Genomic DNA, 15,713 nt, shown 5'->3' with positions numbered 1-15,713 from the left:
AACGAAGAAAAGGAAATAGGGCGGACGAACCTTCCTAAGTTCTTCAATCATTATTTATATATACCTATACAAGCGCAGACATACATCTAACTACGACTGAGTGTGTATCAAGTGGAAACGTATCATCGTGGTGTGTAATCGTACAATGTGGAATAACCGAAGCGTGAAGTATAAGTGTACCAAGTATAAGTGTATCACAAAGTGGAAGCGACAACTGGTGAAGTGAAAGCGTCTGTCATGTGTAAGTGACTACCAGTATAAGCGAAATAGAGACAGCAACAGGTATAAGCGACTACAAGTATAAGTGAAATAGAGGCGATAACAGGTATAAGCGACTACAAGCATAAGCGAAATAGAGGCGATAACAGGTATATGCATATCAAGAAGTGAAAACGTTATCAAGTAGGAGTTTAAAATAAGTGAAAGCGAAGCAGTGGTAACTAACAAGTAAATGTGTAAGACATGAAGGGAACTTTGATGAAAACCTTGGAAAAACCTTTATACTAAGGGAAAATCACCTGTTGGTATCCTTTAGTAAGATAAGTTTGAAAACCTTTAAAAATCTTTGGAACGTTTATAAACCAGTTTAAAATGTATTTAGATAAAACAGTATAAGTAAGAGTATTGAATAAGTGAAAACCTTTTTGAAAACCCCTTTATAGTATCCTACTTGGTAAAACAATGTACAGTGTGGTAAAACCTTGTGGATGCGGGTTATCAATCACATGTGATTGATATGATAACTGGCATGTTTAACTTGTATTCCCCCCCCCCCTCTAAAACATGTAAAAATATTTAAAAGGTTCATTCAGGGGTATGAACTCACCTGGTGTAAGTGGATCCGACGAAGGTGCCGGTTGGGTGCTCGGTGTCAAGTAAGAACTTGGACAGTCTTAATGACCTATTTAACATATGATAACATATGTTCACTTATAATTAGTACATTTACTACTAATTAAACAAGTATACGCACCCTAAAGAGCGGAAAACACTTGGTTAAGTGTTTGGGGTGTCCCGGGTAACATTTAAAGGCTCGAATGGCTTAGGAATGGAGTTTACTCTTCAAGAGTAAACTCACCTTATGGTGTTTACGGCCCTGGGACAACTCCCATGAGTTTAAGGCCGTAAACTCATGGTGAGTGGTTTCTAGGGTGTTTTAAGGCTTCAACTTGCTTGCGGAATTATTCTAGGTCCAAATCCAAAAGGTATGAATGAGTTTAGGGTCTTTAAGGGCATCATTGGGGAGTTTACGGCACATTAACCAACCCTATGGGAGTTCACGGCCGTGAACTCTTATTCTTTGAGTTTATTGAAGTTTCAAGCCCCTAATACCCTCCTAGTAATTTATAATGAAGTGTGAGGCCATTTAGGGGAATTAAAACTAACATCTTGGCAAGTTTGGGGGTATTTACGGGCTTGACATATGTCTGGGCCGTAAACTCCTTTTAACCCCTTAAATCTTTGTGTTTGAATGATCTAAACCCGAAATAGCAAGCCCCTAGTTTATGTATTAAGCCTAAGGGTGGTTTGGGAGTGTGTTTGGGACATTTTGACAAGGTTTAGAGGTGTTTACGGCCTAAGCATGTGCTTGGGCCGTAAACTCTCTTTTATGCCCTAAATTGATTGTTTTAAATGAGCAAACACTCCTAGGCTAAATCCTCTATTTATTTCCAAGCTTTTAGGGACAAGTTTGGGTCCTTTTGGCCTCAATTAAGGGGTTTACGGCCTAAGGAGGATCTTGGGCCGTAAACTCCTTTTCAATAGCTTCTAAGTCCAATTTTTGGGTTACAAACACAACCAATAATGTTTAGAACAAGCTAGGGTAAGCGGAGTTACGATTTGGAAGCGTTTGGTTGCGGATTCGAGTTGAAAACGAGCCTAGAGAGAGAGGGTGGAAAAGGTTCAAAATGGGGTTTACTCCCCCTTATATATGGGTGGGAGTTGGAGCTCAGTGGGAATCTACCCGATACTGCCGTCAAACGGGGTTTTGGTCGCACCCGATTTAGTGGTCGTAATAATAAAAACTAACTTTTTCCAAATTACTATGGAAATGTAATTTAAGTGTTTTTATTTACTTTATTACGACTATAACAACATAAAACATAAATAAATAAAACATTTATTTATTTGACGACCTCTTATTAACGGAACTTTTATACAGTGGAATATTCCGTTAACGGTAACGGGGTAATGTAACGGAATAACTTGGGTTGTCACACCTGAGCCCTTAGTCCTATACATCAAGTCCAAATTCATAAAAAAATCCCTAAACCAAATTTCATATTCCTTAAACCTTATGCTTGTATCCATTAGTCATAAACCATGACATATAAGCCATAAGCGCCCTAACTTATAAGCACTACGCCTTAATCAATAAACCATATGCCTTGATTTGAAAGAACTAATCCCAAAGCCAACCATAAGGCATTGGCCCTAATCCCTAGACCCTAAGCCTTAATCCATCATGAGCCATATAGCCTAATCCATAAGCTATAAGTCATAAGTTATAACCCATAATCAATAAGCCATACGCCACATGCCCTAAGCCCTAAGCATAATCCTTAAGACATAATACATAAGCCTTAAGCCTTAATTTATAAACCATAAGCCTCAACCCCTAAGCCCAACACCTTACAGAGTGAGTCCTAAACACTAAGCCTTAAGCCTTAAGTTATAGGTCATAATCTCTAATTCTTAAACCATATTCACTAATTTGTAAACCATAAGGCATACATCGTAATCCTTAAGCAATAAGTCCTAGTAAGCCTCAAAACCTAAGCATAAGCCTTAAGCATTAAGTAATGAGCCATAAGCCATAAGCCTTAAGCATTATTCCATGAGCTATAAGCCATAAGTATGTAAAAACCATAAGCCTAAGCATTAACCCTTAAGCCCTAACCCCTAAACCCTAAGTCATAAGCTATAAGCCATAAGCCATTAGGCCATCAGTCATAAACCATAAAGCCCTAAAACCTAACTCCTAAGACATAAGCTTTATACCGTAAGCAATATATAAGAAGCCATAAACCATAAGTTATAAGCCATAATCCATGATCTATAAGCCATAAGAAATATCCATCAACCCTAAGCCCTAAGCTATAATCCCTAAGCCTTAAGGCTTAATGCCAATGACATATGCTATAAGTTATAAGCCAAAAAGCCTAAACCTTAAGGCCTAATGCCTAAGACATAAGTTATAAGTTACAAGCCATAAGCTACAAGCTATAAACCTAAAGCCTTAAGCCTCGATCTCTAAGCCTATAAGCCTTAAGCCACCAATAAAAAAATATTTCCCCTACTTTATTTTCATCTCACTCTTCCTCCCCCACCCCCATGAAACACAAACCAAAAAATCCCTTGAATTAGTTCCTTCACTACCACTTTCCTCACGTGAATCCTTACACCATCGACACCCACCCCTAATTGTTCAGTGACACCCCACACACCAAACAATGTGACACCAACACATAATTACTAAGTGAAATTCCTACCCCACACAACCCATCCCACCTTCACCCTACCCAACCGTCACAACCACCCATTCCATACCTACAAACATACACGTATACCCTACCCTATCCAAAATCCCTATGATCACCCATCCTTACCTAAACCCACCTCTAGTTACAACTAGATCCGTACATAATTACCCCTACACCATCGATACATACCTACCCACGCACACCCACCCCTAAATGTTAAAGTGTCACCCTATCCTACACACCTCACCCACCCCTACCACCACAACCAACCACTGCCACACCTCACCCCCACTTAAAAACCCATACCAACACCCTTCCCCCATCCTACCCTATCTTAAATCTAAATATCCACCCATCTCATCCCCCTACACACCCTACAATCCTACCCCTACTAGCAACCATATATCCACTCCGACCCACTCCCACATACACCTATCCACACCACACGTTCCACTAATGTTTTCATTTATAGTTGCAAATTATTGGAAATACAGTTTTTTTATTTGTAGATTATATGGTAATACTAGTATAATTTTGGTTATTTGTTTTATAATTACATCTTTGTATCACAATATGTCGAGCCTTCCTTCTAATGAGTTATATTTTGTTTAAACCACTAAAAAATTGAGTCCAACAATAAAATACTTACATTAACAAAAAATAGCCACTATTTACACATATAATATTTGTGTTTCGTGTCTTACACAAATCATTCAAAATTTTACATGTTTAAACACGTATAAGACATGTACAATAGTTGTATTATACTCAACCCATATGCAACATGATTAGACATAACTATAATATATATATATATATATATATATATATATATATATATATATATATATATATATATATATATATATATATATATATATATATATATATCCTCTAAATTAAAACTCAATGTGAAATCAAAATAATATGTTTTCTCCCTTCACCATATAGGCCTACCTCGAAGTCAAAACCCGAAAGGAAAACACCTTCATCTTCTTCCTCAGATCGCACCTTTATATTTCTTATTTGATACTTGTTTTATTTATCGACTCCATCATGACTCCTTAAATCAGTCTAGTTCATTAATAAATAGAACAATGACATCAGATGATCTACTATATGTCCCTATAGCAACCTTAACATTCAATTTGTTTCCTTCTGTTGAATCATCATGGGTATGTTTTGATTTTTTGTTTTATTTCTTGTTATCAAACTTTAATATATTTATGTTCATTTGCATCAAGTTGATTCATTGTATTTTAAATGCATATCAACATTATATTGATACGCTTATGTAAGATTCTCTTCTAAACATAAAATAATTTTAGTTGGATGTATAAACATGGAATTAAGTGAGTTTTTCTTGTAAAAATGGAATTAATTTTAGACATGGATGGTGGTTGAGAACGACAAGGCTTGTATTTTTTCATCACTCGTTTGTTTCTTCTTTACTACACGAGAACGGAGGGAGTCCCTAAATTATTATTCAATTTTTGGCAGCCAATCTTGGTGTAAGCATTGGTACAATACACTAAACTAATTAAACATATGAATATAAATTATATATTAGAATTAAATATAATTAATATCAAAAGTTAATTATTCTTTTATTTTTGGAAGTATTTGGTGGCAGTTACCCTTATGAAATTACTTCTCATTCATGTTGTATTGACGTTCAAACAGTAAAGTATGAAGTGTTACTATGTTTATTGTTGAATTTTCTCATGTATTTAAAGTTGAATTTAGCTTAGTCCTAAATGAATAAATACTTGACCTATAGTTTTACAGGGAAGAAATAAGATTTGTGAAGGCAAAAAATACCTCTAATGACTACAATGATTTATGGGTTTTGTATGGATGTTTTCAATGAGCTTCTAGATGAATTTGGTGCTGAAGTGAATCAGTTAACGAGCTTAAATCTTGAAAATTCAATTGGTTAAATACTAATAGTGATACATATTTTCTTTTGGGGTAACCATTGTTTACTATTAGATGCACAAACTAACTTAAACTGTCACCATAAATTACTTATAGACGTACACTTTTTATTTTTATTAAACAAGGACCACAAATTACTTATTGTCACATGTTGTTTCCTTTAGCATTAGTATTGTTAGGTGTTGACACATAAACAATTAAAATGTGACCATAAAATACTACTAGTCATATATTTTTTTTGTTTTACCGTGACCATTTAAAAATTTTAGACACACATAAAAACGTAAACTTCACCATACTTTACTTATAGTCACTACTTTACTTTCTTTTACTAAGTGGCTAATAAACACCAGTTATTCGTCACACAAATATGTTATGTGGCCATATATAAGCTTTTAGCCATGTCATGTTCATGTGGGTAATTCAATTATATGATTTAGACACATAAACTGTTGTTTCGTGTGACCATATACTTACCTATCACCTCATATAAAAATAATCACAAACACATTCCAAAAGTCAAATAAATATCATGGCAAATGACCATATTTGGTCACACATATTTAGTGTGGCTGGTAATTGTCATGTTTTTAGTCTAAAATAATGGCCAATATTTTCAAAAAATTCTATAATCGTCACACGTATCGAAAATAAAATGTAGCTAACACTAGCTGAGATTTGCACTACTAAGCTTTAGCCACACGAAAATCAAAAGTGTCACAGGGCAATTCTGGGAAAAGTGTGGTCATAGGTCATTTTTGTACTAGTACAGGCTCATCTCACTTCAACAGCGACTACAACTCTTCAGCCTCACCGCACCAACGATTGCATCTCCGCTCCACTTCCTGTGTATGTCCGCCTATAATTGTTGGTCTCTTTACATCCGTCTCCCAATCGATACGTTGATACCCTTATTTGATCATCCATCAAGAAGCTTGATGTCAAATCTGTAGTAAGTGTTAATTTATTTAGTTGTTTTTGTCGAATCCCCTGTTTATATGAGTGTAATTTGCTTTTATTTCTGAAATCTGTGTGGTCAACGACTTATCACTCTTTCTAATTTTTTTATTGTCAAATTCATCATATCACCACTCATCAGTTCTAATTTTGTGTTGATATTGATTGTATGAAGTATGCATATCATCCCTCGTCGGTTATGATTTCTAAAATTTGTTTGTTTTTTTTTCTCACTTTGAGGCTTTGTTGACTTGTTATTTACTGACTGTTTACTTTTGAAGTCCGGATATCATCCCTCTTAAGAGACACCCACTTGATCATTCACATCATCATAAACCTATATATATATATATATATATATATATATATATATATATATATATATATATATATATATATATATATATATATATATATATAGGGTGAGGTTCAATAGAGAACCATAATTAACCAAAGAACCAAGGAACCAATCATGAGCATCGGAAATCATAACGATCAACGGCTAATAAAATAAATGCATACTTTTACATTGGACGCACACACACACCGGATTATACCAAAAAATCCACCCTTTACAAAAAACCTACCACTTTTTTTTCGTTTAAATTTTTTTTAGACCATGTTTTTTTTTTCAAAAAAAAAAAACCGAATATACCGTTGTTCAGGATTTTTCGTTCTCTTTCGATAGAGATCCATGATGATATATAAAAAACGAACTTTTTTTTTTCAAAAAAAACTCACTTCATTTTCTTTAATGAAAAAAGTTAAGGTCTATTTTTTATAGAAAAAAATTAATAAATATATCAAAATTCATATTTTTTGTACTTTTTAAACATAGATTCATATTAATATTAAAAAAACTATATTTCAGTTCAGATTCACATTGTGAATTGGTTCAGATTCATATTGTAAACCTGTTCAGATTCACATTATGAACCTCCTCAGATTCACAGTGTGTATAATAATAAATCATATTCACAGTGTGAATCTGAACTGATCGGAGTTTTTTCACATTGTGAAAATTAAAATTTGAAATATTTACAGTTTAGATTCACAATATAAATCTACACTGATCGATGTTTTTTTTTTAAATCGGTGTTGATGTTTATTAATAGACTACAAAAAAATTAATATTTTTGGTATAATTAGTTTTTTTTTATAAAAAAAAGCTTAAATATTGAAAAAAAAATAAGAAAAATAAGTGGGTTTTTTTCGAAAAAAAAAAGTTGGTTTTTTATATATCATCATGGATCTCTATGGAAAGAGGACGAAAAATTGTGAACAACGGTATATTTGGATTTTTTTTCGATAAAAAAACTTGACCTAAAAAAATTTTAAATGAAAAAAGGAAGTGAGTTTTGTTATAATCCGGTACATGTGCGTCCATTATAAAAAATTACAACCCTTCCTTTTGGCGTTGATCCCTTTAAATTCCGACGCTTTGGATTGGTTCCTTGAATAATAATGGTTCTCTGTTGAACTTTTCCATATATATATATATATATATATATATATATATATATATATATATATATATATATATATATATATATATATATATATATATATATATATATAGGGGATGGTTCCCTTGAGATTAATAAAAAAATTAGAGATTGTGAGATTAAATATCAGACAATGGAACTTAACGTCAACTAACGTCAACTGTTAAATGATTAAGGGGTATAATAGTAAACTTTAAATTAATGTTGAGAAAGCAGACACATTCCTTCTCTAAAAATCATCATATCGCTAAATCATCGATTTTCAGTATCAGTCACGTAATCATATCATCCAATCTTCAACAACTCATTCAATATAATAAAAAAGATCATATTTTTACTTAATCTGTTATCAAATTATTCGCAATCTTCAAATCGAAAAAAACGATCGAAACAGAGCATCAGTTCATATCCTCATAAATACGAGATACAAACCTCAAATCGAAGAAACAAGCACCTTGCAATCGTAAACAAAGCATTTGAAAATCGAATCAAAATAAATTTTCATAAATGATGTCGCATCCAAAAGAAATTGACAAGTCGATCGCAACTGATACTATTATAGCTGAAATCAATTCATCTCCTAACGACGAACAAATCGATTCAATTTCTTTCACTTCTGAAGAACTTCAAACTACGATTCGTATTGAAGGTACAACTAATTCGTTTTAATACTACATATTACATGACAGTTTCTACATTTCATTCTGATTCTTTTATTATATAATATAAATTATGAATAATCATATATGATTATACAATACAATATGTGATTTAATCATATAAGGATGAATAATCATATATGATTGTTCATATCTATGATTAATCATATGTATTTATAGTTTGTAATTATGATTTATCATATATGTTTTCAAATTGAAATCTATATTAATATTACATTTGGATGAATAATCATATATGATTATACATCATAAAATAGGATTAATCATATATTACAAACTACATATACATATGAGTAATGATACATGATTAAACAATATCAAGTATGATTATTTATAAATTGATACGTATAATCATTTATGATTACACAGTATATTATATGATTAATCATATAATACAATGTACAAATAAATATGATTTATCATCTAATAATATATTAATATCTAAAATCAGATATGATTTTTTTATACTAAAATATAAATACATATCGTTAATCACATATGATTATTACAACATAAAATTATATAATAACATATTTGTCATTCTCTTCTTTTATCAGGTGAAAGTTCCAATTCAACAAATGAATCATACTGCAGTAACATAATTGAAGAATCTGAATATAAACCAGATGTCCCTACAGAATTTGTACTAGTTGTAAACAGTGTTTTCAAATCACTAAATTTGGCAGTAAAAATGTATACTGATTATGCAGAAATGGCAGGTTTTCATACAAGACTGAGTAGCCAAACAAAATACAATAGCCAAATAATAAAAGAAAAAATATGTTATATGCAATAGGGGTGGCAAGGATAAACCAAAACGTTGTGATACGTTGGCTACAAGTTCTGTCAAGAGGAAACCAAATTCAAACAAGATAATTACTCGGTGTACATCAAATATTATATTTGAAAATGTTTATGGAACAACAGATTACAAAGTTAAGAAATTCTTTGAAATGCACAACCACCCACTGGAAAGTATTGAGGAAAGACCTTATACGAAAAAGGAAAGAAAGATGTCATATTCTGAAAAAGAATTTGTAGTACGTGCATCAAAAGCTAAAATTGGTCTGACAATGGCTCACAAAATATGAGCAGTTTTGAAAGGAGGATATGAATATGTAGGGGCGAAGGTAACAGACTACAAAAACTTGAGGAGAGGAGTAAATAGAATCTTATGTTACAAGGATGCTCAAATAATGATAAACAAAATGAATGATCGTAGAGATCATTACCCAAATTATTCATTTGAGTTCCTACGTGATGGAGATCTGTTGGCTGCTATGTTTTGGGCAGATGAAAGAGAAAAGGCTTTTTATGCAAAGTTTGGAGAAGTTATATCTTTTGATGCAACTTTTAGAACAAACAAGTAAGTTAATGTATATAAATTCAAACATAATATTAATCAAATATGATTGTACTAAACACATTTTCTTTATATAGGTATAAAATGGTATTTGTTCCATTCACAGCAGTTGACCACTACAAGAAATCAGTTACTGTTGGTGTTGGGTTGCTGAGTAGAGAGACAATTGAGTCGTATGAATGGCTGCTTAAAGCTTTTCTTAGAGCTCATGAAGGGAAAGCACCAAAAATTGTTCTAACTGATCAAGATGCAGCACTAAAACAAGCAGTGGAATCTATCTTACCAAATTCAAGACACAAACTATGCATGTGGCACATAATGAAAAAACTACAAGCAAAGGTATAATAAAAATACATTATATAATCATATATGATTATATAGTATTATGACAGATGATTCATATATGCCTTATCATATATCATACTATATAACCATATATAATTAATCATATATGATTAACTATTCTAATAATATGAATTATTAGATATCATACTGTATAAACATATATGATTACATAGTATGTAATATGATAATACAGTATATAATCATATATGATTATATAATAATATTATTAAAATACTTAATAATATAATGATATATAATCATATATGATTATATATGATTAACCATATATGATTATAATAATATAAGTTATCATATATCATACTATGATTATGATGATACAATATAATGATATATGATTAATCATATATGATTATAATACATATATGATATATGATTAATCATACATGATATATATCCTACATTATAGTAATCATATATGATTAATCATATATGATTACAGTACATATATGATATATGATTAAATAATCATATATGATTACAGTACATATATGATATATGATGAATCATAGATGATATATCCTAAATTACATTAATCATATATGATTAAACATATATGATTACAGTACATATATGATATATGATTAAACATATATGATTACAGTACATATATGATATACGATTAAATCATATATGATTAATCATACATGATATATCCTACATTATAGTAATCATATATGATTAAACATATATGATTACAGTACATATATGATATATGGTTAATCATATATGATTAAACATATATTTTTACAGTACATATATGATATATGATTAATCATAGATGATATATCCTACATTACAGTAATTGTATATGGTTAATCATATATGATTACTCATATATGATATATGATTAATCATAGATGGTATATCCTATATTACAGTAATCATATATGATATATCGAAATAGGTATATAATTTATACTTATATAAGCAACATTGTTCATTCATAGATTACTGGCGATTTATTTAAAAACAAAGACTTCAAGAAAAGATTTAACAAGCTTGTTTGGAACATGCATATCAAACCTGATGAATTTGAAAAGAAGTGGGATTTGATTATTAATGAATTCAATCTGGAAGATAAAAGATGGCTCAATGATATGTTTGAATTACGTGACAAATGGATACCTGCATACTTTAGTGACACAAGAATGTCTGGATTGATGAAAACCACTTCAAGATCAGAAAGCATGAATTCCTTCTTCAACACTTACTCTCAATCTGGAAATTTACATTTACATTTCATGATGAACTATGACACAGCAATTCAAAAACAGAGAAATACACAACATGAGCTTGATCATCAAACAAAGAAGGCGTTATATAAATTTATTTCACCACGACCAATAGAAAAACATGCTGCAAAAGTTTATACAAGTACATTGATTTATGAAGTATAGAAAGAAATCTATAAAGGTTCCTGGTACTGCCAATACGAACATCTTGCAACAAAAAATGAATGGGAGTTATACAAAGTGGAACAACTGAACAAAAACAGTGATCTAAAAATAGAATTTGAGGTAATATATTCTTATTTTAATTTTTGTTGAATCAGCACATAATATAAAAAAATATTCATTTATGATTATAAAACACTTAATGCTTTAATTTTATTTTGAACAGGTAGAAATAAAACTTCCAACAAATGATGTAAAATGTACATGTGAACACTTCAACCGCTTTGGGACTTTGTGCAGACATGCATTCAACATACTCATGAAACATGGAATTAAGGAGATACCTGAATAGTACATTCAGAATCGTTGGAGAAAGGATGTGATATCAAGGCATTATAATTTTGGTAGACATGTATATGATGCAGGAGACAATGAAATTAACAGATCTGTCAATCAAGCATACTACAACTTTGAAGCATGTTTGGAATACGTAAGAAAAAATAAAGAAAAAATGGATTTGTTTGTTAAGAAAACAAAAAGCATGCTGAAGGAATATGAAAACGATCCTACAAATGAATTGCAGAAAAATAGGACAGATGTTGAAGAGGTAGAAAAGCTTATGGGCATAACTATTCCAAAAGACATTGACATCAATGTTCCAAATGTTCAAAGCAATAAAGGATGCGGAAAGAAAAGTAGAATTCAAAGTGCAGCAGAAATAGTGTATAAAAATTCAAACAAGCAAACAAGAAGATGCTCAAGATGTGGAGAAAGGGCTCCTCATAACTTGCGGACATGCCCAATCAAACTTGCAGCAGAACAATCATCAAAAGCTACATAGATATTTACTGCTTTAATCAGTAATGAATAAAGTAGTAAAATCATAAAATATTATGTAATACTACTTTATATGTTTTGTTTAATCATAAGTGATTAAAAATATGATTACACATAAAAAAACATCTAACCATTACATATAACCATATACAACAACATTGTTCCTAACAAATATACAACACACTAATAAAAAATCTAAAGATAACAATATTGATCATCATAGAATAACATCAAACATGATAAAATCTTCAATAACAAACAATTTCACAAGTCTCAAATATCAAGTTCCCCATTTTCCAAGATTCTTGTTCTTCATATTCCTAGCTAGATTTTCATACAGATTGTAGTTGACTCCAAGAAGTCTTCCACCATTACTTAGAAAGATTATCTCCATTGAACCTAACAAATCTTTACTACATATCTGATGTAGAGAAATGTTGTTCATTAAAAGGAAATATTCTTTAAATTAACAACATTCCTCTACTTCAAAGACATCTAGTAAAGATCTGATATGTTCAATGAAGATAAACTTTTTAAGTAATGGTGGAAGAGGGGTTCTCGGAGTCAGCTACAATCTGTATGAAAATCTAGCTACAAATAAAAGAACAAGAATCTTGAAAAAAATGAGGAAGATGTTATTAGATACAACAAAATTAGTTCTTTTAGACTTATAGACTGCATATTTTACCTAAAACAAAATGGAAGTTGTTTACATCATAAATAAATAATGGTGATATATAAAAATTGAAGAAATTAATAAACAAAACTAACCATTTGGAAGTATAAGGACTCATCTTTGAAGAAATATAAGGGGTAGCACGAGGCTACCCCTTTTATACAAACATAATTACTTATCAAAAATACAATATATGGCTGTACCGATCAGTTTTCATTTATAAAGAAAAGATTCTTCAATACAAACACTAAAAAAACAAAACTAAAATCTTACAAAGATAAGATTCTGCATGGTGATGTATTCCATGCAGTAAAGATAAGCTCACTTATCAAGAAAAGGATATAATAAATTATAATGTGTTGTACAACAAATATAATCATTTATGATTACAAAAAAATAAAAAAAATTATCGATACAATCACTAATGATTACATATAAGCAACATATAATCAATAGTAAAAACATAAATTACATATAAAAATATAACATAATCACTTATGATTAACATTCAATAACATAATTCACACAAACAAACTTAGATAATAAAATGTACCAAAATACATATTAACTTGTTTTCCATCACCATGTTTTCCATCATCATAAAAACAAACATTCTTCACAATATCCATAACATACACAACATAAACAACCTTGTTCTTACAACATCATCAATAAGAAAATATTCAATCAAAAAAAATTTGACAACCTTCTTTCTATATTCCATTGAGCATCATATGCATGCTTACCACGAATCTTTTGATCAACTTTTTGATACTCATATGCAGCTTTCAACACATCATCACGCTTTGTATTAATCTCAGAAGTTAAGATTGTTGCTGCATATTTCATTCTCAACTTTTCCATAATTTTTTCTTGAGAACCACCTTCTTTTGGAAGACCACATTTCCATTTAGAACCTTTTTCTCCAAAATAACTCTCCATATGTCTCATAGCAAAAACTCCAGAATCCACTTTGTTATAAATTTTCCTCCATGGCATTGTCAATCTTACTGGAGTAAAACTTTTATGAGCCATTTCATTTGCTTTAACATGACCGATCTCTTTTAGATACTTCAAAAAAGACTTTTTCTGAAAATCATATATGATTTCAAGTCAGAAAAATATAAGTATAATAATTATAAAATATATCATATATGATTTCAAATTTAAAGAATAAATATCATTTGAAACTTACAAGAGGTTTAAAAACTGCACCATACTTATCATCGAAATCAGCATCATCTGCACCATTATCAATAACCTCAAAAGCACGTTTCTTCAGATTCATAACAATAAGATATATGTGCTCATGCCTCAAAACCAGGAAAAATACCTAACATCAACATGTATAATATTAGAAATAATATATATATATATATATATATATATATATATATATATATATATATATATATATATATATATATAAATGTATAAAAAAGTAAATATACCATATCAACATCCTTCAAAACCTTCAAGTCTCTATCACCACAAACACTGCGAGAAAAGCTCTCCTTGAAAACTTTATATTTTCCAGTTTCATTCAAATGAGTATATTCAAATAACAAAGTCTGTAATATAAGAAAATCATAAATGATTATATAATAACATGTAAATATTTAATAAAAAAATTATTAATAATAAAATAAAAACTTACAGTGTCAGAATTCATGAAGAATCTGAGTGGAGAATTAACAACATCTCTGAATTTCTCTTCATGATTTAGTATACGAGATCATGAGTCAAGAACACTAACATGCAAATGGGTTTTTTTATAAAGACTTTCATAATTAGCTCTAAACCCAATAACATCTGTTTCCATAAGCAATACAATATCCCTGTATATATTTATTTAAATGTTATTTAAAATAAAAAATTATAATTATAAAAATAAAAAATTATATTAAAAAAAATTACCCTGGATTTCCTTGAAGACTAAAAAGCCATTCACAAACAACATTTTCTACATGTGTCAAACAAGGTTTAAAATCAATCAGCCTTTCCTTAAATGGTGACTTATAAACATAAGAAAACTTTATTTGTCTCTTTCCTTTGACATCCACTACTGAGGTTGCTTCTTCATTTATATCTTTATGTTTTCCAGAAACAGGTTTTGATGGTCCTTCTAATGTACCCAAAGGGGGTGCAAAAGAAGCTGGACTAGCATCAATAACATCAACATTTGGAATAACACACTCTGGACCAGCACTTGGGTTTCCCAAAATAACTCTATCCTTAATCTTTTTCTTTGTCATCCGTTCAGAAGAAACTTGACTTTGATATGACTTCTTGGAACCTTCAGAATCTTGACTAAATCCAAGACTAAAACTTGGAACAAGATCATTTTTCAATGATCGAGTCTCATTTGAATCATTATTTTTATTTGCACAATCTTCAACATTTTCTACCCAATAAAATTATAAAAATCATATATGAATAAACAATAATTATAAACACAAATATATATATGAATAAGAAATAATTATAAACAAATTACCTCCATCTTTATTTTTAT

At 30.2% G+C, this 15,713-nt stretch overlaps 1 protein-coding gene across 1 annotated transcript; it reads left to right on the top strand.

The window, feature by feature from the left end:
• The first annotated feature begins 8,392 nt into the window (after window positions 1–8,392).
• Window positions 8,393–12,526, top strand: LOC145064455 (protein FAR1-RELATED SEQUENCE 5-like). The gene is made up of 7 exons (XM_079011904.1): window positions 8,393–8,531; window positions 9,120–9,281; window positions 9,490–9,627; window positions 9,685–9,928; window positions 10,003–10,264; window positions 11,239–11,665; window positions 12,111–12,526. The coding sequence occupies exons 1-7, from the start codon at window positions 8,393–8,395 to the stop codon at window positions 12,524–12,526; spliced, it is 1,788 nt and encodes a 595-aa protein (XP_078868030.1).
• The last annotated feature ends 3,187 nt before the right edge of the window (window positions 12,527–15,713 follow it).

The sequence above is a fragment of the Lactuca serriola genome, chromosome 7 (assembly GCF_051521515.1).
Source record: "Lactuca serriola cultivar US96UC23 chromosome 7, Lser_US96UC23_V15, whole genome shotgun sequence".
Taxonomy (NCBI): domain Eukaryota; kingdom Viridiplantae; phylum Streptophyta; class Magnoliopsida; order Asterales; family Asteraceae; genus Lactuca; species Lactuca serriola.
Note: the sequence above shows the minus strand (reverse complement) of the source record. Positions and strands in the feature narration are given on the sequence as shown.

Excerpts from the sequence above, each read along its gene's own strand:
- LOC145064455 (XM_079011904.1), top strand. The coding sequence starts at position 8,393 with ATGTCGCATCCAAAAGAAATTGACAAGTCGATCGCAACTGATACTATT. Across the intron at positions 9,929-10,002 it reads GCAACTTTTAGAACAAACAA|GTATAAAATGGTATTTGTTC; the intron begins GTAAGTTAATGT and ends TTCTTTATATAG. Across the intron at positions 10,265-11,238 it reads TGAAAAAACTACAAGCAAAG|ATTACTGGCGATTTATTTAA; the intron begins GTATAATAAAAA and ends GTTCATTCATAG.